At 50.1% G+C, this 26,203-nt stretch overlaps 1 protein-coding gene and 1 long non-coding RNA gene across 6 annotated transcripts; one reads left to right on the top strand and one right to left on the bottom strand.

Annotated features, from left to right (window-relative positions):
* Positions 1 to 265: 265 nt before the first annotated feature.
* Positions 266 to 26,072, bottom strand: Ccdc51 (coiled-coil domain containing 51). 5 transcript variants are annotated; one of them, XM_052721498.1, is made up of 6 exons: positions 25,805 to 26,072; positions 25,498 to 25,707; positions 9,264 to 9,583; positions 7,889 to 8,053; positions 6,594 to 7,470; positions 266 to 376 (listed from the first exon to the last, which is right to left on the bottom strand). In XM_052721498.1, exons 2-5 carry the CDS (start codon positions 25,565 to 25,567, stop codon positions 6,715 to 6,717), a joined length of 1,311 nt encoding a protein of 436 aa, XP_052577458.1. In that variant the 5' UTR covers positions 25,568 to 25,707; positions 25,805 to 26,072; the 3' UTR covers positions 266 to 376; positions 6,594 to 6,714. The 5 variants fall into 5 exon arrangements, with proteins under 5 accessions (XP_052577458.1, XP_052577467.1, XP_052577474.1 ...); XM_052721507.1 differs by lacking the exons at positions 25,498 to 25,707; positions 25,805 to 26,072 and adding an exon at positions 16,877 to 16,969; XM_052721514.1 differs by lacking the exons at positions 25,498 to 25,707; positions 25,805 to 26,072 and adding an exon at positions 16,489 to 16,507.
* Positions 17,044 to 22,315, top strand: LOC128099608 (uncharacterized). The gene is made up of 4 exons (XR_008214559.1): positions 17,044 to 17,120; positions 17,220 to 17,275; positions 17,358 to 17,445; positions 21,861 to 22,315. It is a non-coding gene; the product is annotated as an uncharacterized LOC128099608 (long non-coding RNA).
* Positions 26,073 to 26,203: the final 131 nt, after the last annotated feature.

Genomic DNA, 26,203 nt, shown 5'->3' with positions numbered 1-26,203 from the left:
TGCATACATCTCCACACAGACACAGGAGCACTTGCACATACAGATATACACACGGTTATGCATGCAGATGTCTCTGTGTGCCCAACACCACATCTGGAGAACCATGTGATAACCTATGCACACAGTAAACACATACACACAAACATTAAACACACCACACAGGGCACATGCAACTATATTCAGACACCACATGAAAACAGTCATACAAAACTCTGCCCCCTACAGACACTGCATTGACACATCATACCTACCCACCAGAGACACACACATCACCCACATTAGACACCTGCACATACAGACTCACGCACACTTCCCTGGTTCCAGCACTAAGTCCTAGAAAGCTGTGGAAGGCAGGCCGTCTCCTGGAATTTTCTCCCTGCAGGTTGCAGAATCAGAACCCAGAGCGCAGTATGAGTGGTAGGCTGGGTATTCTGAGGAAGTGACCATGCCTGCTGTGCCCTGCAACCCGAGTCCAACACTAGGACCTCCCCAGACTTTCAGTGCCTGCTTTCCCACTCTGCAGGCCCCAGCTAAAGCTCCTAAATCCCAGACTTAAGTAACTATGGCAACACTACCTTTCCCAAACTCCACTGGTCCTCAAGCAGGAACACCAAAGTTTGGTTAGGTTATGGGACAAACCATCCTACATTGAGAAACACTTTCCCTCCTTGCCTGTGCCCAGGCCACATTGCCCAGCCCTTCCCACCACCTAGCTGCCAGGCTGTCTACGCAGAATGTTCCCAAAGTTCCCTTTATTGTGCCTGGATTGGCCCATACTATCGGAGGCCTCAGCAGGGCGCTCCTGAGGTTGCCCTATCACAAGCAGAGCTGGGCACAAGGCTAAGAGGAAGGTCCAGCAGCCTGGTGGGAGCAAGGACGCTGTGGTCACAGCCCAGTGGGAGCAGGGGGCCATGGCCACAGTCTGGCTGGGCACTGCTCCCAAAATAGCTTGGGGGTTTCCATTTTTAGTGTGCAGAGAACAGGGCAGCTCTATGGGAGCGGGAACAAGGCTGCCTCTGTTTGCCACCCAAAGGGGTGTGTGTGTGGAGGGGGAGGCAGCAGGGAAAAGCAGCCAGAAGCCCAGGACTGTGGCAAGGCCAGGCTACTAAAGAGCCCCCCACCTTGTTTCCAAGGGATAGAGAGACCACGCTTCCTCCCCTGGAAAGGCAGAAGCCACCTCTTGTGCTGCCATTGCACGACCCTCCCACCACCTCAGGCCACAGATGTGCCTTGGGCACAGGGTCCCATAGCGAGACCAGCATTTGCTGTTTCATTAGCTTGTAAATATTTGCTCAGAGCCTACTGCATGCCAAAGTTCCTCGGCCCTCAAGGGGCAGTAACAAAACCACTCCCCAAACTGAAATTACAATTGCGCTGGGGAGAACATACAGAGAAATGCAAGGGCTCCGAAGAGCTCAGCACACAGGTCAGAGGTTAACCCACGCTAAGGAACTACGTCAGTCGGCCTGCATACCATGGGAAGGAGCAGGACAAAGGGGAGTGACATTTTCCTCCTACATGCTAGCAGACAGATTTCACTTGGGCTACACACCACAGAGGCATCCCTAGTCCCTCCAATCTATAGGGACCTCACTGGATTGTCTTTAAACAAAAATGGAGTGTCCACAGCCCTCAAGCTTTGGGGGTACCCTAGGGCTGGAGAGATAAAGGTCAGGCCCCTCTCATCCCCGTCCTCCCTCACACATGCTCTACTCCTCCCAGCCATCACAAGGGCTGCTCCCTCCGCCTGGAATGACCACTCCCTCTCTCTCCCATTACCTCCCACGCCCAGCCATCACCTCCCTGGGGAGCCTTCCTAGGCTTCCCAGACTCCTGAGGAGGTGACCCTGTGTGGTAGATGAAATGGACACACCTTCTTTGGGCTTTGTGCCTCAGTTTTCCCATTGGTGGGAGGGGACGCAGGGCTGCTCTGACCAGTAAATGCAGTAGTGGACCTGGCGTGAGCAGGACCCCAAGACCATTTTCTCCCATTGCACCCGCCCACCCTGGACAAGGCGGAGAGTTCCCACTTTTAATTAAGAGGCCTCAGCAACCGGCAACCCCAACGAAGAGCAGGTGTTCCCTACATGGTGAATGAGCCCCCCCATTTCACTGCCAAGGAAACCCAGCCAGTGGGAGGTAACACGGAGCTTACACACTGCTTTCCAAGCCTTTTGGCCTCTCAAAAGACAAGGAATTGGCCCAGTTTTACTAATGATCAGACGAGAGCAGACTGAAAACACTTCTTTGGAGCCAAGCCTCACGTCCTGTACTTGCACCACCAGTGTCTCCTCCCTGCTCCCCACATCTCAGGCTCCGTCCAGGCCCACAGCCAAAGTCTAACTCTGCCTGTGCCCAGGCCTGCCCCACAGGCCTCTTCAGAGCCCACATTCCCTGAAACCCTTCAGCGGGGCCAAAGAGTGCCTGAATTCTGCAAAGGGCAAGCACTACCTGACCCTCTCCCTGTAGCTGCTCTCACTAACCGAGAGGGCTCACAAATTCAGCCCATCCGCACCTGCACATGTGCCTTGCCTGGGAGTTGGGAAACTGGCCTTCCCTTTCTGAGTCCCCGTCCCAGTATCCACTTAAAGGGGAGCGTTACTCATTGACAGTGAAATGGTGAGCACTGCACACCTGCTTTCTGGATGCTGAGTGGGGGAGAGGGAGGGCCATTATTTACCAGATACCCGCCATAAATTAAGGTGCTCATCAAGCACACGCTGGGTATGTCGGTACCAAGACTGAGTCCCAGAATTAGAAGGCTCGTGGTCCTCCTTTGTCAGCCTCAGCCTGAAGGGTCTGTTATCCTATGGGGGAGCCTCCACTTCCCTGCTTCGGCTCATCCTCAGCCCTCCTCCCTCCACCGCGCCACGGGACAAAGACCCCACCAGTGGCCCTGGGAGGGCGGGGAAGGGGCCGGCCGGTCCCGACGGCGGCGGTGGCGGCAGCGAGGAGGGGGCGCGGAGGAGCAGCTCCACCTCCTCTGTCTCCCAATCGCGTTTCAGGCGGTGCCGCCAGAGTTTGCCTTCGCGCGCACGAGTGTGGTCCCAACTCTCGGGACCGAAGCCGCCCACCGCTCCACTCAGGCTGCCCGTGCCCAGCGGGCCCGAGGCCTCGGGTCGTTCCACCTGGGTGCGCGCGGCTTTGGCCCCGGCCCCGCCTTCCCAGCCCAAGCCCCGCAACTCACCGCCCAACCTGCCTGCGGGATGCGCGCGCCGAGGCGTCCGCGGGCAGCTCCGGGCTCGCTCGGGATCTGCGCGCCGCGCGACCTTCCCTCCCCCCGGAGGTGGGTCTGGCGGAGCCGCAGCTGTTACCCGGAGACCGAGGGGCGGAAAACTGCGCCCGCTGCCCGCCCCTCCCGCCGCGGCGCTGCCACCGCTGGGAACAAAGGAGACAAAGCCGCGTCGGCCGGCCCGAGCTCCGCTCCTTCCACCACCCCCCCTTCCGTCGGGCCGCCCTCCCCCCGCGCGCCGCCCGGGTCAGGCCGGAAGCAGCCGGGAGAGCGGGGTGCGCTGCCCCAGCCCCCCGGGACCCCGCATTCCGGTCCCGCGGGATCCGAGTTTGTGAAGGGCCTAGGGGATGATCGGCCCCTCTCATTAAGTGGGGGCTGTTGCACCCCGGCGGTAGCCATGGCTACGCGGACGTGTAGGGTGAGGAGCCTAGCCCGGAGCGTGGGCGGTCCGCCCCGCCCAGCGGGGCCTCACCTGCGCGGCTCGGGACCAGCCACGGGCCCCACTCCCCGAACGCAAGCGGCCGCGGCCGTGGTTGCTCGCCTTCCTCCTGGGTGTAGTGATACAGCCCCGGAGCTTCGCCCGGCCAGAGTTCGATGGGACTCGTGTCCCTCACCTGCCCGGCCTGTTCCCTAACCACCATCTTCACTACCCCCAACGCGCCTCGCCCAGCGCCCCGAGCGCCCTGTTTCCCTTCTAGTTCCTGGCGCTTGTGGCCATCCTTCCCCAACTTTCTTCACCTGAACTCCTAGGCGCCGGCTTTCTCCTCTTCTCACCTGGCCCTGCCCACCTTTCCTTCACCCAGGACTCCTCAACACCCAACCTCTCCTTCCGGTCCCCACCCCTAGCTGTTTGAGTAGAGCCCGGGCTTTGGACCCGAGTTTGCGCCATCACTAAGCCGTGTAACCTGACACCCCTCCCCCCGACCTATTTGCTCACCCACAAGTGGGGGTGATACCACCCATAGCTGGGCTGTGAAAGCAGGGCACACTGGCTGCGAGGTGCGTAAGTAGGGTCTCCCTTCCTTTTCTCCAAGGCCTGTACCTTGAGCCATCCAGAACTCAGAAGCCTTGCGCAAGTCTGGACTCCCTCCTTGGAAAACACCTGGGTCTTCCTGGGCAGGAAACCCTATGCAGAGGTTCTCTCCCCTAGGCACATTGCACTGAGCCTTATGCAAGGCCCTTTACACCTGGGCTTGACTAAGGCAATCTGTAGAGCCAGGACCTGACCCGTCCTGAGGGCTTTTGGAGGACTTTAGCTCAAGGCTATCGGCACAACATCCGGAAAGGCAAAATCTGCCATATATATATAGAAGCCTCTAAGGTTAGAGGGCCCTCCAGCAGGGAAGCCTTCTGCATAGGAAGTTGTACTCAGAGCTGATGCTAGACTCCTCTTCGACCGCCATCTCAAGGGTGGGGTGGGGGCTGTGCTGGCTTGTTTTATGTCAACTTGACCAAGCTTGAGTTACCTGACAAGAGGGAACCTCAATTGAGAAAAATCCCTCCATAAGATCCTGCTGTAGGACATTTTCTCAATTCGTGATTGATGGGGGACGGCCCAGCCCATTGCGGGTGGAGCCACCCACCCCTAGGTAGGTGGTCCTGCTTTCTCTGAGAAAGCCGGCTCATTCAGCTAAGCCATGATAGGCAAGCCAGTAAGCACACCCTCCATGGCCTCTGCATCAGCTCCTGCCTCCAGGATGCTGTCCTGTGTGAGTTCCTGTCCTGACTTCTGTCAATGATGAACATAAGCCAGATAACCCTTTCCTCCCCAACTTGCTTTTGGTCATGGTGTTTCATCACAGCAATAGAAACTGAGACAGGGTCCTTTCACTCATCTTCCTGCTTTCTAAAATATCCTTCCCCTAGGTCTCAGATCACCTCTCTTTTTCCTCCACCCCCACTTTCAGCACCTGATTCCAGTCACCTTGGACATCATCAGCACATTGTGACAACCGGCACTACAACCTGTTTTCCGCACCCTTATGCTTCACAAGTCTCCCAGATCTATCCCCACCTCAGCTGGGACAGTCTACCCTGACTCCCACTTCTGTTGGCCTTCCTACTTCTGCAACTTCTAGGAGTCCCCTTCACATGTGGCGAGTCCGCTCCTCTCAGACCCACTTCATCAAGTGTATACCTGGTGGAACTGACTTTATCCCAGAGGGGAGCCTGAACTCTCCACAGCCTTCCTCATGGGTACACAGATGCGGTGCTTCCTGGCCCTTCAGGAGTATGAACACACCCTTAGGTGCTGGGGTTGTCTCACCCTAGGGAATCACTGTATACTGAGAATGAAGGAACCAAATGACCAAGAGATTAGGTTCTCAGAGGTTCAAAGACCTTGAGGAGCCATTTGGGCCACGCTTGCTGTTTAGACTAGGGCTCCTCATGGGAAACACTTGTGGCTCCACGGGCACAAACAAGCTCCCACCTGAAGCACACCACCTTGGTGCACGCTGGGGTGGGGGTGCACTCCAGGGCGGCTGTTAGACTGACTCTCCACTATGGTTCTAGACCTCTAATACTCAGGCACAGAGCAACACTCCACAAATTCTGTTTACACAAGGCCTCCCACACCATTTAGCTGAGGAAGTCAAGGGTCACTGTTCCCTCTGAAAAGGGAGGTCAGGGTTCTCAGGGCAGTCCACACCCATGTTTCACTGTACCTTTAACTACTTCTCCACGCTGCTACCAGCATGGGTCTGAACTCTGCCCATGCCTTTGGAGGGTCCCAGGCTGCATGGGACCAGAGCACAAGGGATACAGACAAGCCATGGGTCTGTAATGATGTCCCCATCTCTTCCTTCCTCTCCTCTGAGCACACTTTAGCACAGGAACCAGGAAGTCCCTCTCTTCCCTACCCCAGGCAGACAGCTATGCACCAGGCTAGGAAGGCCAAACAAGCGGAGAGAATATCGGGATATTCAAAGTGAGAATCCAGACCTCAGGGATGACCTCATCTAACACAGTCCTGAGCCAGGACCAGGATGGGATAAGAAAGGAACTAAAGGGGTGAGTTCTCTCACTCCAGGCCAAACCCCAAGTCCCAGATTTCTGGAGTCAATGACAAAACTGAGTCTGATGTAAGAATCTTTTTTGTTTGTTTGTTTTTGGTTTTTTGAGACAGGGTTTCTCTGTGTAACAGCCCTGGCTGTCCTGGAACTCACTCTGCAGACCAGGCTGGCCTCGAACTCACAGAGATCCACCTGCCTCTGCCTCCTGAGTGCTGGGATTAAAGGCGTGCACCACCACTGCCCTGCTGTAAAACTTTGAAATAATACAAATTCTTAGATATTTTAATTGGACATTTGCACAAAGTTTTGATAATTAATGTAAATATTACCTACAAAATAAAATATACCTGTTGGTGAGCTCCTCAGATGGTACTCAGTCAGTCTGAGGTTTTGTGTACCTCAAGATTCATTATCTCACCAACAAAAGCCACATTCACCCTTAGGCCCCTTTGAAGAGGGATCCCAGGGCTAACTGGTCTTGAACAGCATGTAGAGCACAGGCAGTGTGGCCATAAAAGTCACACAGGTGACCAGTGTGCTGCAGATGGCATTCCTGTTGACTTGGGCTTCTAGCCTCTGCTCCATATCATCCAGGGCCAAGATCATGCTCCCTTGTTCCAGCAGAGAGCTAGGCAGGGCCCCGTCTGCTGGCTCCGTCAGGCCCGGATGTGCCGTAGCCTTTGCAAGCTGAACCACCCCAGCCATTTGACGGCACGTTTTTTCCAGGCCATCAAGCTGCTCTCGTAAACCCTCTAGGCAGGAATGGACCTGCCGGGAATGACTGAGCTGCTCTTTCATGGCAGCTGAAAGGACATCTATGTCTTTTCCTCGGGTAGAAGAGGCACCTGTTGATGACCCAGAGCCCTGGCCCTGCCCAGCATGCACCAGGCCCTTCAGATCCACCATAAGGTCCTTGAGGTCTCTCTGCTGGAGGGAGTAACTAGAAGCCTGTTCACGGATGGCCTCCTGGAGACTCACAGGCCCTTTCTGTGCCTCCAAGAGTAAGGCCTTCAGCTCTTGTAGCCGGACACGGTTAACATAGGTGGAGCCGGCCACACCGATCAAAGCTCCGAGAACTGACCCAATGAGGGACCAGTTCTTAGTCCTTTCAGCCCTTGCGCGCTCCTTCTCGTGGCTCTCCCGCACAGCTGCAGAGAAGAGAGAGAACTTCTCCCGCTCTGAGTCCTCTGCACGCGTATATGCTGCGCGGAGCCTCTTCTCTTCCTGTGGGGGGAGCAAAGTGGTGTCAGGCAGCAACAAGGGGCCTCGTGACGGCAGCCACTGGCACGGGGGCCACGCCCTGCCCCTGGTCCACCAACACCTGCTGCATGAACGCAGGAAGTATGAAAGGTGATCACATGATCTCCCCCCGGGCAGTCATGCAGAACATGTCTACAGGAAATAAGCATGTGGGATTCCCTGACCAGGACCTCCATCCTCTCTGCAGTAGTTTGGGTGTCAGTCAGGACTTTGTTGGACTGTTCAGCCCAGTACTCAGGAAAGAGCAGGCAGACAGGCTCCGGAAGCCTGGGGCCACGACCACCACAGGAGCGTCCATCAACAGTCAGGGTTACCACCTCCACACCCTGCCATGCCTGGGGCCTTGTGCAGGTGAGCGAGGGCTCTTCCCTGAGGGGCTCACCTGCAACATCCTGTGCTCCAAAGTAGCCAGTTCCAGGTACTGATTGTCCTCCCTGGAGACTCGGTCCAAACGGTCCCTTACCTCCTTCAGCTTAGCCTGCTGCGCCTCTAAATTCTCCCGAGCCTCTCGGACAAGGCTGCGAGCCACCATGAACACTTTCTCTGCCTGCAGAGAGAACGTCAGATGCCATCAGCCCTTTCTGTCCATCCCCACACAGGCTGAGCTCCATAGCTAACAAGGCAGCAGCTGAAAAGAGGTCACTGGGGTGTCACTGTGAAAGGTAGACACAGTCCTTGGACGTTAATCCTGGCTCTGGCATGCTCAACATGCAGCCATAGGCCACGCCCATGTGAAGCACTGGATTTATTCATTCAAGCAGAAATAACATGCCCCTGAGAAACTTGCAAAAAGCAAACAGTGACACAATCTTTGTCCCAAACCAGCCAACTCTTGTCTGAGGGGAACCACCCCGAGGAACCCATGTTGTTACGCTGTTTCCAGTGTGTTACTGAGGCCTACAGTACCACCATCAAGGCATCCCTACAGCCTCCAGCTGATGATCCTGGAAATTTCAACTCAGCCGAACTCACTGGTACAAATATTTTCCAAGGAGAGACAACCACGTGCCTAAACCCTAGCTTCTTCCCAGCCTGCTACACTGCTCTGCATCTGAGTGGAGACAGGTGACTGAATGCATTCCCGCTGCACCAAGGACTTGAAAACCACAGGCAGCGCTGTACTTCCCAACATGATGTTTCCCAGTGTCCTGTGCCTTCACACCATAAGGAAAAGAGTCCACGAAGGACGATCTGCTGGTCTAATACAAAGGGAGTCATTAGCCAGGGACTTCTCAGTACTTGAGTGCTTTCACAGAGCAGTGGGTATAATTACCTAGAGACAGACCTTCACCTCAGTAGCACAGATCCAGATTTCCACATGAGGAAGAGTCAAATATTTCTACCAGTGATGTTTAAGAAAAGGCAAGTCTGAGCTGGGTGTGGTGACCCACGCCTATAATCTCAGCTCTGAGGCAGGAAGATCACAAGTTTGCAGCCAGCTGGAATATATTATAAGTTCCAGGCAAGCCTGGACTTCAGGATAAAACCCTGTCTCAGAAAGGAAGATGGTCGGTTGTGGTGGACACATCTGTAATCCCAAGGCTCAGGAGGTGGACACAGGAAGCTCAGGAGTTTGGCTACATAGGGATTCCAAGGCCAGCCAGGGATATATAAGGCCCTGTCTCAAACACAAAAGACCAAAGTGTCCATATAGTTCCCAGCTGCCACCACATGGGCAGCTGGGAACTTTTTTTGTTAGACCAAGCCGTATTTCCCAAAACGAAGGCAAAGCCAACCACCCTGGCTCCCCTCCTCACCTCAGTCACATTTCCCTGAGCCTCTCGGACTTCATTGAGTCCCACAAACTCTTCATATCTGTCCCACCAAGCCTTGGCGGTGGAGGTTGCTTGTTGCTGAATGGTGTGGCCCAGCGTTCTTCCCAACGCTGGGAGGCGGTGATACAGCCCTAAGGCTGCAGCCTCTGGTCGCTTCTCTCTGGGCTGGCTGGGACCTGGACTGCACAGAGTCCTTGTCATAAGGAGCTCCGTTCCAAGGAAGCTTCTTCGTACCAGCACATGGGGCACACCCACAATGTGCTGCATGGCAAACACAGGGCTACACCCCGTCATCGGAAGAGCTATGAGGAAGAAAGCAGAGATGGATACCTGACTGAGAAAGGCTAGACATCAGGCAGTTCTCAAACACTACGCCTAGTGCTAAACAGACTAATTTCCACCCCTACAGCAAGAGGGAGGCCAGGCTTTCCTATGGGTCTGCAGGACAAGGGAACACATTTATGGAAAAGCTCATCAGGGCATCACACCTCCCCTTCCCTCCCATGATGACTTACAAACCAGCCTCCCCCCCCCCCCCATCTCTTAGGTCTCTCTGACAGGACCTTGATGAGACTCTTGGTGCTTGCTTTTTCTGCTAAGTCCAGAGAAAATCCTCAAACCTGGGTTGCCCATGATGACAAAAAGATTAACAAAGGCCCAGTGGGCTAGGCTGGTGGTCCAGGTTTGTAATCCCAGCTCCTTGGGAAGCTGATGCGGAAGGACTGAAGTTCAAGGGCAGCCTCATCTACATAGCAAGTTGCAGTCTTGCCAGGGCTACCTAGTGAGACCCTGTCTCAAACAACAACAATAAATAAATAAATAAATATAATAATAATAACGAAAAGTAAAAATGCTTTTAAAGGACTGGGAATAGAGCTCAGTGACAGAGCACTTGCCTAGCATGCCTATAATCCTAGGTTCAATCCTCAGTACTGCAAAAACACAAACAAAGCCCCCCTGGGAGTGACGGAACTAAGGATGAGTAGAGGAGAGTTAACTTCCAGAGTCATTTCTATAAAAGACCCTCATATCTAACTTCGAGACTTACTGAGGCTGTCACTAGCTGTCCTTCAAAAGGACAGTTCCAGCGGAGGAAAAAACCTGTTTTCCCTGCAGCAGTGTGCTTGTCTTAGGTTCAGATCACACTACCCCTCTGCCCTCCCACCTGACTTTAGGCTACCAAGTCCCTGTCTCACATTTCCCTGCTTCCTCCCCAACCTCGGCCACTACTCAGCAGGTCAGGCTTCTCTGCTCCCTTTCAGTCTTGCTTCCATGTTTGGGCCCTAACAACACCTGCTTCCTCTGATCTGAACAGGACAGGGAATACACAGAGTCAGGCATTGCCCCGGCCCAAGGACAGAAGGGACTCGGAACCCTGAAGGGAGGGCCAGGTTACCCAGAATCCCAGAAAAACCTGGCAGTGTCCTCTGGTCAAACCACTTTAAACGCTGAAGCTTAAAGACCTGACCAGAGCGACACCTGGTGGCCAAGCAGAGAAAGCAAAGGGAGAGAGCGAGGTAGAGCATGTGGTGAACACAAAAAGGCCTCCTCAGACTGTTACAGGGATTCTTTCCTTAGCGTCAAGGCATAAAATTCTCACGGGTGGTAACTAGGAAAAGGCAGGATAATTTTAATCTCTTCTCTATATACATATTAACTTGATCGTATGAAAAGGATATATGTAAACAAACACAGGTGTGAGGGGCTTCCTCATGTACAAACTTGCTCACGGAATCCCAGTCTTGTCCTCATCAGTGGCGCTCTTGGGCCCTTTTGAAAACAAAGCTTGATAGAAAGAGACATGACTTCTGGTCAAAGTAGGCTCAAGCTGAGAGCCACAGAAGGGGGCATCTCTGTGACACTGATTCCAAGCTGGTGATCTTCCTGAACTCTTGAGTCCCACTCATAAAGCTGAGGAGCATGCTTAAGGCAGCATACAACACTCATGGCCCAGTGGTTGGGTGAGCATCCCAAGCCCCCATCCCGGGGCGCACACAACACAGGTTACAGCCCCACAACAGCTCTGTAAGTATACCTTTCATCACAGCCAAACACAACACCCGCTCTCCCCCACAGCAACACTTGGCAGAAATGGGTTGGCCGTTGCATTTAGCACTGCCTCGCACCTCCCTCTATCTCCCTCCGCAGCCCTCTGAGTAAGGGATGAAACCCAGCAGAGGCTGACCCATGCCAGACAAGCCCTGTACCACTGCACTCACAGCTGCTTCCCTTCTCTCTGGATCCTACTCTGTGATTCAGAGGCCCCCGAATTCAGAGGCACTCACACATCTCTGATCTCCCTATAGCTTTCAAAACCCCCATCTCTCCCTGAAGTCACTGCTTCTTGTCAACTTCCTCCAGCTCTTTCAGCCCAGTTCCTGGCTTGTCCTCTACTAGCTGCCTGCTCTCAGTTCCCTGGAACATCACCTACACCTGGCAGAGATGAGACCTACAGCTTGTTTCCGACACAGCAGTCCAAGGGTCAGTTAACACACAAGTGAAGAGCACAGCCTATGGTTCCCAACTCACCTGGATAAAGAGATCAGGCAGAAGCCGGTAAGCTAGGGCCCTCCACCCTTTCTCCTTCCCAGCCATACTCTGCTCCAACCAACCTGACACACTGAGCATGATCCACTTGATTCTGTGCCCTGCCATCTCCCCAACTACATCCCTCTTCGTCCACAAGTCTACGTGGCTCATCTATGTCAGCTCAAATGTCCCCTTCAGTAAGGCCTTCCTTGACCACGCCTTACTCGCCACCCACCCTGCCTTCTGTACCAGATATGTCGTTCCTAGCAAGAGCATGCACTTTGTAATAGCAGAAACTTCACAGAGAAAAGTGTCATAACCCCCAGCTTGTTTCGCTGCTCTACTTCCTCCTCTCAGCCTCCCTCGCCACCCCATCATGCACTGGCCTGTCTCTCAATCCCAGGAACATCCAGACACATGTCTTACAGGCCCTTCAACCAGCAAGGGCAGGACGATGTTAGCAGAGGGAAAGCTAGGAAGCCCCTGGAGTCGTCTACAGCCTGGAAAGTGGCCAATGCAGCTAGAAGGGAAGGCAGAGAGGGGTTGAGGGAGAGGCTGGACAGATGGACAGAGGCCATATCAAGCAGGAACCTAAGGACCAAGTTCAGAATCCTGCCCTTTCAGATGGGATCTCCCACTGCCACCAGACGGCTGTTTCCACCCTGCTCTCCTCACGCGTTCGTCATCTTACCCTCACTTGCAGCTGATAGCTTGCTTGTTTCGAACCGAGAAAACTGAAATGGGGAGGGGGGACTTCTACAGATTCCTAGCGTGCTCTCTCAGTTGCCAGTGTCTGGCCAGCCCCAGCCCCCGTGGCAGTGCTGGGGCTTAAACCCAGGATCTTGCACACGCTAGGCAAGCATTCTACCAGTGATCTAGAGCCAGCCCTCACCTTCTCTCCTGATCTCAAGGATGAAAAACACACGCTTCTTAGAAAGAGCAAGGCAGCCTCAGACCCTGCTCAGCAGTTGAGAGGCACCTTGGGCAGCACCTGCCCCGTTTCTTTGTCCCTGCGTACCATCAGATCCTTTGACAGACTGCCGGGACTCCGTCTCCAGTTGTCCTTCCATTCTCTGCAACGGCCTTCACTCCCACCCCTGTGCAGATACGCATCTGCTCAAATGTCACACGGTTCTTGTCCAGATCACCTCCACCACTACAATGATGGCCAGTTCTTGATCCTCATCTCTTTTGCCCTTCATCAGCCTGTGCGTGTGAGAGCTCCCTCTTCCTTCAAAGGCCATTTCACTTGGCTCCGTTTGCCTTCATCTCCCTAATGGCCAGACCCTCTTGCAGCCCAAGACGAATGCTCAGATTCCTCATACAGTTTTCTGGATTTAAAAATGCTAGAGGGGCCAGGCAGTGGTGGCGCACGTCTTTGATCCCAGCACTCGGGAGGCAGAGGCAGGCGGATCTCTGTGAGTTCGAGACCAGGAAACCCTGTCTCGAAAAACCAAAAAAAAAAAAAAAAAAAAAAAGGCTAGAGGGGCTGAGATGGCTCAGCAGTGAAGAGCACATACTTGGTCCCCAGTATGCAGATCGGCCCCTGCCACTGTTGCTCGAATTTCTAAAGGTCTTTTAATTAAAAAAAACCTGGCACCAGATATTGGGGTAAAGGCTGAAAGATCAGAGAGACAACGGAACAAGCCACTGCCACATCTCACCTCGCCAATTCCACGAATCCTCTAACTGAAATCCTCTGAGTCCTCACCCGAAAGGCTCCAGCCAAAAAACTCTCAGCTGCTGGCCTCTAGCCAAATGAACTTCCTCAGTCAAAAGGCTTCTTCTAGTTCCTGTCTCCTCACGCCTTATATACCTTTCTCCACCCAGCCATTTAAGGCATGTGACTCCCAAGTACTGGCATTAAAGATGTGTGCCACCATTGCCTGACTCTGTTTCTCTCCTAGACTGAGTCAATCTCATGTAGTCCAGGGTGGCTTTGAACTCACAGAGATCCAGATGGATCTCTGCCTCCCAAGTGCTAAAAGTAAAGGTGAGTGCCATGACCACCTGGCATCTATGTTTAATCTAGTGGCTTGTTCTGTCTTGTGATCTTCAGGTAAATTTTATTAGGGTACACAATATATCACTACATGCCACCACATGTAACTCCAACTATAGAGAATCAACGCCCTCTTCTGGCCTCCATGGGCACCTGCATTTATGTGCACATTCCTCCAAACAGACACATAATATATACATGCAATTAAAATAAAATATAAGGGCTAGGTGTAGAGGTACAGGCCTTTAAATCCTAGCACTAAAGAAGCAGAGAAGGCGCATCTCTGTGAGGTCAAGGCCAGCCTGGTCTACATAGCAAGTTCCAGGTTAGCCAAGGCTATGTAGTGAGATGCTGTCTTGAAAATAAATAAAAAACAGGTCGTATACCTTTAATCCCAGCACTCTGGAGGCAGAGGCAGGTGGATCTCTATGAGTTTGGGGCCAGCCTGGTCTATAGAAGGAGTTCCAGAATAGCTAGGGCAACACAAGGAAACCCTGAATGAATAAATATATATGTATAAAATATTATATTACATATATTATATATAATAAAAATATTTTTTAAAATTTACATTATAATTGGGTATGGCACACATGTCGTTAATCCAAGCACTCATAAGGCAGAAACAGGCAAATCTTTGTGAGCTCTAGGCTAATCCAGACTACACAGTAAGCCCCTATCTCAAAAGCAAACTCAAAAAACTGGTTTGGGGGTCTGGAGAGATGTCTTGGTTTAAGGGCAATTGCTGCTCTTTTAGAGGTCCAGGATTTAGTTCCCAGGACCTGTATCACATGGCTCAACCACCTATAATTCCAGCTCTAGGGGACCCAACTCCCTTTCCTGGCTTCCACAGGCACTGCATGTATGTGGTACATGGATGGCCAAGCAGACACACACATACTCATAAACATTAAAAATATATTAATGAAACGAAACAAAATGATACAGGCTAGGAATGTAGGTAGGTGGTCCAATATTTCCCTAGCTTGGAGAAGTCCTGGGCTAGATCTAGTATTAGAGAAGAAAATAAAAGTACTCAGCATACTCAACATAAGAGCTCATACCTGCAATCCCAACAATTGGGAGGCTGGGCAGGAAGACTCCTCAAGTCCCAGGCTAGTCCAGTCTACAGAGAGAGTTTCTGTTTCTTTTCTTTTTTTTTTTTTTTTTTCTTTTTTGGTTTTCCAAGACAAGTTTTCTCTGTGTAGCCTTGGCTGTCCTGGAACTCACAGAGATCCACCTGCCTCTGCTTCCTGAGTGCTGGGATTAAAGGTGTGCACCACCACTGCCTGGTGAGTCTCTGTTTCAAACTCAGAGAGAGCAAGAGGAAATACTTTTATAATTGGTTATAGTAATATTTGCATAATCTTTGATGTACTAAAAAAAATCACTGAATTGTACAAATTAAATAGCTGAGTTACACAGTAAGTTTTTTATCAGTAAAGCTACTATTAAAAAATAGTAACTGGGCTGGAGAGATGGTTCAGAGGTTAAGAGGGAATATAAACTAGAGTTAGGTTCTAGTACTCACTCTGGGCAGCTCACAACTGCCTGTAACTCCAGTTCTGGGGTACCTGATGGCTCTAGCCTCTGAGCTCGATTTCTCTCTCTCTCTCTCTCTCTCTCTCTCTCTCTCACACACACACACACACACACACACACACACACACACTCATAATTAGATTTTTTTTTCAAAAGCTGGGGGTATAGTTCAATTGTACAGCATTTGCCTAACATGTGTAAGACCCTTGGTTCAATCCCTACTGCGCGCGCGCGCGCGCGGGGGGGGGGGGGGGGGGGGGGGGGCACACACACACACACACACACACACACACACACACACACATGCACACATGCACCCCCATCACCACATTTGTGACTTCTTCAGTCAAGACTTTTGTCAGGATTCTATATTAATTATCTAAATGTCTAACCCATATCACTGCTTGAAAATCTAATAGCAATCTATCTTTCCCTACCAAACTGCTTTTCCCATATTCTTTTCCACTGGGGTTAATGGTAATTCAAGTACAAACGCTAGGCTGACAACCTACATCACCCTAACCCTTCATTCTTCCCTCCTATCTCAAACCCAATCTAGTAGCAAAACCGCACTAACTCTCTAAACCCAGGGGCCCTCCCCTGTCTCTGCCAGGGCTACACAGTGGTCTCAGTGACCTTCATCCCAGGCTGGACTATCTCTCCTGGTCTCTTGACAGGTCTCCCTGCTTCTCTACTCCAGCCTCTGAGGTCAGCTATGGACAGAGCAGCCAGTGGTCTTTTCCAACACCAGAAACCTCATGTCTCTCTCTCGGCTCAAACCCTGCGACATCCTGCATGTCTTTCAAGGCAGAAGCCGGTCTTCACGGCCTAGAGGGGATCTGCCTCTCACTCCTCTCTGACCGCACTTGCCCTTTTCTCCTCCCTTCAATCATATGAAGGACTGGAACGCACTTAGGCAGACCCTCACCTCAGGGCCTTGGCACTGGTTAGCTGTTCCCTGTTTAGAGTTGGCTCCCGGTCTTCCTCAAGTCCTGCTCAAATAGCCCTTGGAGAGGTCTTTTCTAATCACTCTTACAAAAATCGACATCCCACCCCCAAGGGAACATTCCTAAAGCACGTTCTCTGCCTACTTTTTCTCCCTACACAGGTCACATAGTGTGATACAAAGTTTACTTATTTGCTTTGCTGTAGGTTTGCTTGGCTACAGTGTCCGTTTTGCTCAATCCCCAGTCCAGAGTACTCTCTCTCTACGTAGTACATGAATGAACTAGAAGAAGAAAGAATTTGCAGACAGTTACTCTCATTATTTCATAAAGTCCAAACTTTTCCCCGCGGCTTCCGAAGCTGAGGACCAGGTGATAATGGCCACTGCCATCTCCCATCCTATAGTGTTCCAGCCAGCTGTGCTTTCCTCGGTTCCGGAAAGGCGCTTTGCACGTGCCCTCCCCTCCACCTGCAAGCTTTCTTTCTGCGCAGGATTACAGGCCTTCAGCCAGACACCTTCCCCCCACCCCCTAGGTTTCGGATCGTCCCCAGGCAGAACCAGCCTTCCGCCTCGTACCTGAACAGCCTAAGCCTATTACGCTCCAGCGGTAAGCCCCGCGTCTGCCACTCACACGACCCCTGACCGGCTAGCACCCGCCCTGCAGAACGCGTCATTTAAAAGACGTGAGGGCAACTTCCTGCCTAGAAGCCAATCAGTGGGCCCGCCGCCCGGCAGAGGCGCAGGCAGTAAGCTCCGTTTCCGGCTTAGGCTCGGGGTCTGGTGAAGGGGCTGTCAGGAGGCGCCATGTCGGGCCGCGAAGGTGAGGAGGCTGTGTGGGGACGGGGGACGGAGGGACGGGGGACAGGGAGGAGGGCGATGGATGGCGGGGATGGGCCGAGCATGCTTGTGTCGCCCACAGGTGGCAAAAAGAAGCCCCTGAAACAGCCCAAGAAGCAGGCCAAGGAGATGGACGAGGTGAGGACGGGAGCGGAGGCGCGGGCGGGCGCTGAGGGAATGGGCGACTGGCCTGGAGTGAACCTGCTCTGCCTCTCCGCAGGAAGATAAGGCTTTCAAGCAGAAACAGAAAGAGGAGCAGAAGAAACTCGAGGAGCTCAAAGCCAAGGCCGCGGGCAAGGGACCCCTGGGTAAGTGAGGGTCGAGCGCAACTCTGGGAGACCAATGCTCCGAGCCAGTGTAGGTACGGGGACAGGACAGGTCTGTCCCCGGGGTCGTTGGTGAACTGCAGGGTCCGAGTGTCCACTCTGGCCAAGCCCCCTGGCCTGTCTTGGGTTTGCAGCAGTACTGAGGGATGGGAGTGGAAATGTGGCCAGAAAACAAAATCTCTTGCCTCTGCAGACAGTCTTGGGCTTCCGCCCTAGGGAAGCTACAGAAATGGAAACACGAAAATGTACTCTGAACAGATGCATATAGCCAAGTTTCTGAATATCGTCCAGTTTCTGGCTCCAAATTAGTCGTTCGCTGCTTCTTTATAGTTTGTTATGTTAAAACATAGAACTTTTACTTGCTGCTCGAATTGTCTGTTTATTGAGTCCTGAGTCACCTTTGGGTGTGTCTGACTAAAAGATGAAAGTCCAGGCTCCTTCACATGTGTTTTACTCTGGGTGCTGTTTTATGTTTATCTGTGCCTATGCCAGGGAGCAAACTCATTTATGCAAGGCCAACTCGCTCACCTGAGCTGTGTCCTATGCCTCATGCTCTCTCTCTCCACCTTGCTAACCTAATCTCCACCCCATCTCCCCCACCCCCACCTCCACACACGGTTTTGCCTCTTAGGAGTGAATCACAGGCCCAGCAGTTCCAATTCCACATTTAAAAAACTTACTTTTGTGTTTTATGTGATGGGTGTTTTTTCCGTGCATGTCTGTGTACCATGTGTGTGCAGTGCCTTGAGAGAGCAGGTGAGGGCGTCAGATCTCTTGGGACTGTAGTTACAGATGGTTGTGAGCTGGGAATCCATCCTAGGTCCCCTGGAAGAGCAACCAGTGCTCTTAACTGCTAAGCTGTCACTCTAACTCCATTCTTTGTTGTTGTTTAGTTTTAATTGCTGTGCCTCTTTTTATTCTTTTTTATTACAGTACCTCATGCATGCTAAACAAGACCCCGACCGTCATTATTATTTTGAGACATGTTTTTGCTAAGTTTTTCAGGCTGGCCTTGAATTTATGATTCTCCTGATTTCATCTCCCAGATAGCTGAGATTAGAGCCTGTGCCACCAGCCTGGCTTTGTGTGCATAGTAAAAGCACTATTTTGCATTTTCTAACTAGTGATTATTCTGCCTGTTATCGGTGTGGCACAGATACTGGAGCTGTCACCCCAAGACCTATTGCAGTAGGTTTGAGCTATTGTTTATCCACACAGCAATGAAATTCTAGCTGCTGAAACTGCTGTTTAGAATGAGGTCAGGTAACTGGAGCCTTCCTTTAATCTGTGATTATGTATAAGAAGGTCAAACCTTGGTGAAATCCTATCCAGACTGAGTATTTATAATCTGTAAATCCAAAATGCTCCAGATCTGAAACCTCACCAGAACTAGAAAATTCTACTCCTGGCCTTGGATGATGAGTTGCAGTCAAAATGCTGAGGAAGTGGAAGTGTTATATTACATTAACTTCAAGCTGTATGCAGTGGGGGTGGGGGGGTGAAGCATAAATGAATGTTGTGTTGTTCATAATTGGGTCCCATCCCTGAAATATGTACATGCAAAAGTCCCCCAAAAACTTCTGATCCCAGGAATTTCTGATAAGGGAAATCCAACTAGTACTACTTCTCATTGAACACCATCTATTTTGGGTTTCTTATTTGTTTTAAACAAGGTTTCCTCACACACACACACACACACACACACACACACACACACACACACACACACCCCACAAGCACGCCTTGAATTCCTTATCCTACTGCTGCCTTGGCCTCCAAATGCTGGGATGTGACTCTGCCTGGTTTATTAAAAGATTTATTTTGTCACAGTTCTTTTTGTTTGTTTGTTTTTTGCTTTTTTGGACACAGGGTTTCTCCATGTAGTTTTGGTGTCTGTCCTGGAGCTGGCTCTGTAAACCAGGCTGGCCTTGAACTCACAGAGATCTGCCTGGCTCTGCCTCCCGAGTGCTGGGATTAAAGGCATGCGCCACAACTGCCTGGCCTTGTCACAGTTCTTTTGCACCCGCATTTTTTCCCCCAAGACAGAGTTTCTCTGTATACCCTTGAGTGTCCTAGAACTTGCTACGTAGACCAGGCTGGCCTTGAACTCACAGAGATCTACCTGCCGCCACCTCCCGAGTGTTAGGATTAAAAGCGTGCACCATCACTGCTCTGCTGCACTCACATTCTTATATTAGGCATAATTAATTGTACAAACATTTCACTAATTATCTACTGAGTGGCAAATGTATTGGATTTTTTAAACTGAATAAAATGAAGGCATAATAAGCCAGTCTCCAGGAATAGAAGATAGGATATAGTGTGTTGTAATGTGGCAGTTAAGAATATGCAATTGTGAGGGGAACAATGAGATAGCTGAGTGGGTAAAGACCTGCATCTGAGCCTGAGGACCCAGGTTCAATCTGTGGGATCTATGTGATGGAATTGTCTAGTTCCTGAAAATTGTCCTCGAGATTCTTCCTGTGCACTATGGCATATATGTGTGAACTAATGTTCACACACATACACACACACACGAAGTAAAATGTAATTTGACATCTAGAATTCTTTTTTTTTTTTTTTTTGTTTTTGTTTTGGAGACAGGTTCTCTCTGTGTAGCACTGGCTGTCCTGGAACTAGCTCTATAGACCAGGCTGGCCTCAAACCTAGAGAGATCCACCTGCTTCTGCCTCCTGAGTGCTGAGATCAAAGGCATGTACCACCACTGGCTGGCATAGAATGTAATTTTAAAAAAGGTGCTGGAGAGATGGCTCATCAGTAAAGAGCACTTGCTACTCTTGTAAGTTCTTAGGACTTCCATGGTTGCACACAACCATCTGTAACTCCAGTTCCAGGGGATCTGGCGCCCTCTTCTGGCTTTGCAGGTACCAGGCATGCACATGGTGCACATATATTGTGGGTAAAACACTCATACACACAAAATTAAAAATAAATTTTAAAAAAGAAGTAAAACAACTTAAAAGAAATGATTTTTTTAAAGATATGCAATAAGGGCTAGAGCGATGGCTCAGGCGGGAAAGTGCTTGCCCGAGGAGCATGAGGACCTGAGCTGGATACCTCTAACCCTCCTCAGAAAAGTCAGGCACAGTGGTGTCTGCTTACAGTCCCAGCACTGTGGAGGCAGAGACAAGCAGATCTCAGCGTTCTTGGACATCCAGTCTAGCCTACTTGGCAAGCTCTGGGCTATCAAGATACTCTGTCTCAAAAAACAAAACAAAACAAACCAAGGTTGATGGAGGACACTACCCGGGGTGAGCTTATGGCCCACACATGCAGGCACACATGCACACACATAAAATATGAAGGGGAAAAAGTATGCAATTAGAAGTTAGACTACTTACGTAGAGCCCTGGTATGGTGGTATATACTACTAATCCTAACATCTGGGGAGGCTGAGGGAGACTGAGGCAGGCAGAAAGATGAATTTTTTGAGACAGGGTTTCTCTGTCAGTGGTTCTCAACACGTGAGTCTGGACTCCTTGGGGTCAAACAAGTCTTTGACATGGGTCACCTAAGACCATTGGAAAACATAGATATTTGCATTACAGTTCATAACAGTAGCAAAATTACGGTTATGAAGTAACAACAAAATTTTATGGTTGGGGGTCAGCACAGCATGAGGAACTGTAGTAAAGGGTTGCAGCTTTAGGAAGGTAGGAAATCACTGCTATATATAGTCCTGGCTGTGCTGGAACTCACTCTATAGACCAAGGTGGCCACAAACTCACAGTGATCCTCCTGTGTCTGCCTCCCAAGTGCTAGGGTTAATCCCATGCACCACCACACCTGGCTAAACCCTTTTTTTCCATACAATATACTTTGCTCATGTTTTCTCCTCTCCCAACTCTTTCCAGATCTTCTCCACCTCCCCACACACCAACTTCTGTGTTCTTTCTGTTTCAAGAAAAGAAAATCAAAACAAAAAACAATAGGGGGAAAAGGGCCCACAAAAAAGGTGGTGAATTTGAAGCCCACTGGTACTGTTTAATAAGACTTCTCCATAAACAAAAAATAAAACACTCCAAAAACAGAAAAGTCTGAGTACCAGATGAGAACTGAGCCTTCTCACATACTAGCTTCTGACCTTGAAGAACACCAAACATCAAGACTTACTTATCTGTAAAGTGGGTTGCTGTGGCAGGAGAGTTACCAAGCTAATCTGAAGGACATCATAGTGTAGATGGAGAGCCGCACACAGCAGTTGCCTTGCCCCTGCCTTAGCCATGCTTGGCCTTTGCCTAGGAGAGACCGTATTGAAAAAGGAACTCTGCATGTCTGTCGTACTAAACACCAGTACAAGAGCCAAGTACTACTAGGACCCCTGAGGCTTTTTAGCCACAACTATATTTTTCTCTAATCAACTTCTCTTTTTGCAGCCACAGGTGGAATTAAGAAATCTGGCAAAAAGTAAGCTGTTCCTCATATTTGAGATGATGGTGACCCTCTTCCATTCCTATTTAAACATCTGGATTCCCTGCCATAACATCTTTGCCACCTACAGCTAGAATGAAGTGTTTCCCTGGAGCCTGTTAAACATCTGGATTCCCTACTATAACAACATCTTTGCCACCTATAGTTAGAATGAAGTGTTGCCCTGGAGCCTGTTGTACATTGTAATAAACTTTCGTAAAAAAAAAAAAAAAAAATTATAATAATAAATAATCCAATGGCTCATTGTCTCTAGTGTTCAGCAATTCCTACCTCAGCTGTGAATTTAAAGTAAACTCAGTCCGAAATCCTACCAGAGCTGTTTCATCTTTGTTGTACTCTGACGTCTGTGTCACTTTGAATGAATTAGACCAACTCATTAAAAGGCTATCATTCTTGTGTAGTTGTTTTTCTAATGGTGTACTTTTTCAGAGATTAGTAAAAGGAAATATACTTTGTAAAGAAAACCACCTATCTTTCGTGATATCCAAGTTGCCATATGTTTGTGTGTTTTAATTCAGGCAGAGACAAGGGATCCCTGGAGCAAGCTGGATTGCTAGCCTCCCCCTATAGGTGAGCTTTGAGTTCAGTTGCGACACCCTGCCTCAGTAAGACTCCCAGGCTTGGGCCTCAACATGCACTTGCATGTGTGCTCACACACCTGACACACATGCAAAGGGGGGAAAAACTGATCTTGTTAAACCACAACTCATAATTCATATGTTCTCATTGGCTTAACGTTCTTCAGTGCTTTAAAAAAAGCCAAAGTTCTTACAATCAGGCTCTAAGGTAGTGGTTCTCAACTTTTCTAATGCTTTAACCCTTCAATACGGTTCCTCATGTTGTGGTGACCCCCCCCCCATCATAAAATTTTATGATTGCTACTTCCTAATTTGGCTATGTTATGAATCATAGTGTAAATAACTGATGTGTGACCCCCTAAGGGGTGGTGACCCACCAGTTGAGAACCACTGCTCTAAGTGGCCTGGACACCATTCCTCTCCTTCTGATGTCTACTGTTCACCCTCTAGTCCATTTGCAGCCACAGTGGTCTGAGGTAGACAAGCCTCACTGTGCTTTGTTTGTTTGTTTGTTTGTTTGAGACAGGATCTCTCAATGTAGCCCTAGCTGTCTTGGAACTCTATGTAGACCAGGCCTGCCTCCCGAATGCTAGGATTAAAGCCATAAGCCACTATGCCCAGCTCTGTTCTCTGTATGTTTTTATACTAGACATTTTATCAGTGGTGAGCAAATACACATATAGCAAGCACACACAGATAAAGACCATCTTGCAAAGCAGTGAGGAAGCCCAAGCCCTTCACTGTGTTTTACCAAGTTGATTCCTTATGTCTTAAAATCCTAACTACTTGGGAAGCGGAGGCAGGAGGATCACAGCTTGAAGTCATGATTGGGTAACAGTCAAAAAAGTAAAAAGGGGAGCCGGGCGGTGGTGGCGCACGCCTTTAATCCCAGCACTCGGGAGGCAGAGCCAGGAGGATCTCTGTGAGTTCGAGGCCAGCCTGGGCTACCAAGTGAGTTCCAGGAAAAAGGCGCAAAGCTACACAGAGAAACCCTGTCTCGAAAAAAACAAAACAAAACAAAAGAGTAAAAAGGGGCAGGGATGTAGCTCAATGATAAGAGTATTGGCCTGATGCCTGTGAAGAGCCCTAGATTTCAGACCCCAGTTCTGGAGGAAAAATGACAGTGACTCTTCCCTGATCATACTCTGTAAAGCGGCGGCAGTTCTTGCTAGATGTTATCTGCCACCAACCACCAAGTAAAAAAAAATCCAGAATAGAAGCCAATTTTGTTTGGGAAGGAGGGAGTTGAGATGGGGTCTTACTATTGCACAGACTGACCTGGAACTCTGTATAGACTGGACAGGCCTTGACTTTAAAATCCTCCTGCCTCAGCCTCCATAGTGCTAGGATTACAGGTTTGTGTTATCATGCCCAGAAATGTGACCCTATTTTAGGGGAGACAGGATGCTAGAAATCAAATCCAGGACCTTGAACATTTTTTTTTTTGGTTTTTCGAGACAGGGTTTCTTTGTGTAGCTTTGCGCCTTTCCTGGAACTCACTTGGTAACCCAGGCTGGCCTCGAACTCACAGAGATCTGCCTGGCTCTGCCTCCCGAGTGCTGGGATTAAAGGTGTGCTCCACCACCGCCCGGCTATGGACCTTGAACATTCTAAGCAAATACTTTTAACACTGTCCAAACCCCATATGTATTTACTGAAACACCTAATTGAGAGGCACAAGACTTCTGATTTGCCCTCTAGACCGTTTATACAACTGGAAATAATAATAAACTTTCCCTGAAGATATCTTTTTTATGAGACAGGGTCTCACTAAACTCTTCAGTCAGACCTTAAATTTGTGATTCCCCAGTCTAAGCCTCCTGAGTTGTTGGGATTACAAGCCTGCATGCACACTGAAGCCCAGCTAGCACAACTATAATCCCAGCACTCCAGCAGCTGCTGCAGGAGAATCAAAATTTTAAAACACCAGCTTGGGGGCTAGAGAGACGGTTCAACAGTTAATAGCACTGGCTGTTCTTCTAGAGTACCAGGGTCCAATTCCCAGCACCCACATGGAGGCTCACTGTAATTCCAGCTCCAGGGGAGCTGATGCCCTCTTCTGGCCTCTGACATACATGTAAGCAAGACACCCGTGCACATAAAACTTTTTTTTTTTTTTAATCAGCTTGCTTTGGTCATCTCCAAAAAGCACCTTCTGTGGGCTTTAGGCCAGTGGTGTCTTGCCAGTTGGCACCCAGCCCCATGCTGCTGAAAATAACTTGTCAGCAGTCACGGCTTCCTTCTCCCCAAATAGAAGTTACTTCTCTTTTATTTTGTGGAATCTAATCCCTCTTGACAATGGACAGTCCTGTGACAATGGACAGACAATTTTCAGAACCACAGATCTTAGTTATTAAGACTTGGGTATTCAGTCAGGCATGGTAGCTCACAATTTAAGCACTTGGAAACTGAGACAGGAGGATTTAAAGTTTGAGGCCATCTCAAAAAACAAAAACAGCTGGACAGGGTGGTTCATGTCTGTAATCCAAGCACTCAGAGGGGAGTAAGGACATTTTTGAGTTCTAGGCCAGATTTGGTTACATGTCATGACACTGTGAAAAAGAGGGAAATGGGGCTGGGAGGCTTAAGCAGTCAACATTATGTTGGGCAGCTAAGGGAAACTACCAGCAGCTGAATAAAAAAACTAAGGCAGTTCTAAGTGAGCCAATGCCTCCTGACCTCTGTAGGCATCAGACATACATGTGGTGCACATACATACATCAGGCAAAACACTCATATACATAAAAAAAAAACAAATCTAAAAACAAAACACAAGACCTAAGGTATTCTAGGCCTGAGCACTCTCCTTTTCACCCGATGTCTTAGATTGATAGACTCACAAGCTAAGTCTGGCAATGAGCAAGCAGAGTAGAAAAGTCTGGATCCTGTTGCTCTCCAATGCTATTTCCCCATTCCTGCTAACTGTTCCGCCCACCACTTCTGCTCATAAAAGTCTGTCATGCACCCAAGCAAAACGCAAGTCTGTTCCTCTGTGAAGTTTTACCTCCTCTCTGTGCCGTAGTAACTTCCACCTGGTATCCTTGTCGAAGCATGATTTTTCTCAGCAACATCATGCGTCAGCTTCTTACCCATTTTTCTTGCCAATTTTCCCTCAACCTGTTGGACAATTCAAGGACCACTAACGGGGAGCCTTCCTTGACCTCTTGAGCTTCATTCATCTCTATCCAACCAGCGTTCGGGACATAAAGACTCTCTGAGAAATAAACGAAAGTTAACCGTCGGGGCAATTCTGAACAGGCACACCGTTCTCGAGATCATCCTTCCCAGATTTTTCTCAAATACACACATACTTGAAACATTCGCTATTCTGGAAGATCCCTGCTTCCAAGAGAAGAGCTGCATTCCTTCTCTTCCCCGACTCTACTCTTCCAGCCTCCTCCCAAAAAGAGTCTCTGGATACATGAAAGCTGGGTCAGCCGCGATGAGTGAGCTCAAACAGAGCTAATCCCTGAATGCTGCCTGTCTCGATTCAAGAAAGGCGACCTGCTCCTCCTCAAAGGCTCGGTATTCTACGCAGTGCCGCCGGGGGCAGCCGCAGGTGCGGTCGGGCAGACGCTCCTCGATCCCGCAACACGGGTAACCCCGATAGCACTGCACAGAGTCCTGGCACAATAGCGACAGAGCGGTCCTGAGTCGAGACAGGCAGGAACCTGTCAGGGGTAGCCGCGCGCTCTGCACACGTCATCCCT

The sequence above is a fragment of the Peromyscus californicus genome, unplaced genomic scaffold, assembly GCF_007827085.1.
Source record: "Peromyscus californicus insignis strain IS unplaced genomic scaffold, ASM782708v3 Scaffold_11__1_contigs__length_118956290, whole genome shotgun sequence".
In the NCBI taxonomy this organism is placed as follows: domain Eukaryota; kingdom Metazoa; phylum Chordata; class Mammalia; order Rodentia; family Cricetidae; genus Peromyscus; species Peromyscus californicus.
This window is presented reverse-complemented; position numbering and strand designations above follow the sequence as displayed.

Coding starts and splice junctions, on each gene's coding strand:
- Ccdc51 (XM_052721498.1), bottom strand. CDS start 25,567: ATGATGTTGCTGAGAAAAATCATGCTTCGACAAGGATACCAGGTGGAA. Junction 9,584..25,497: donor TACTACGGCACAGAGAGGAG/GTAAAACTTCAC, acceptor TCTTCCTCATAG/CTCTTCCGATGACGGGGTGT. Junction 7,471..7,888: donor TGGAGCACAGGATGTTGCAG/GTGAGCCCCTCA, acceptor CTCCCCCCACAG/GAAGAGAAGAGGCTCCGCGC.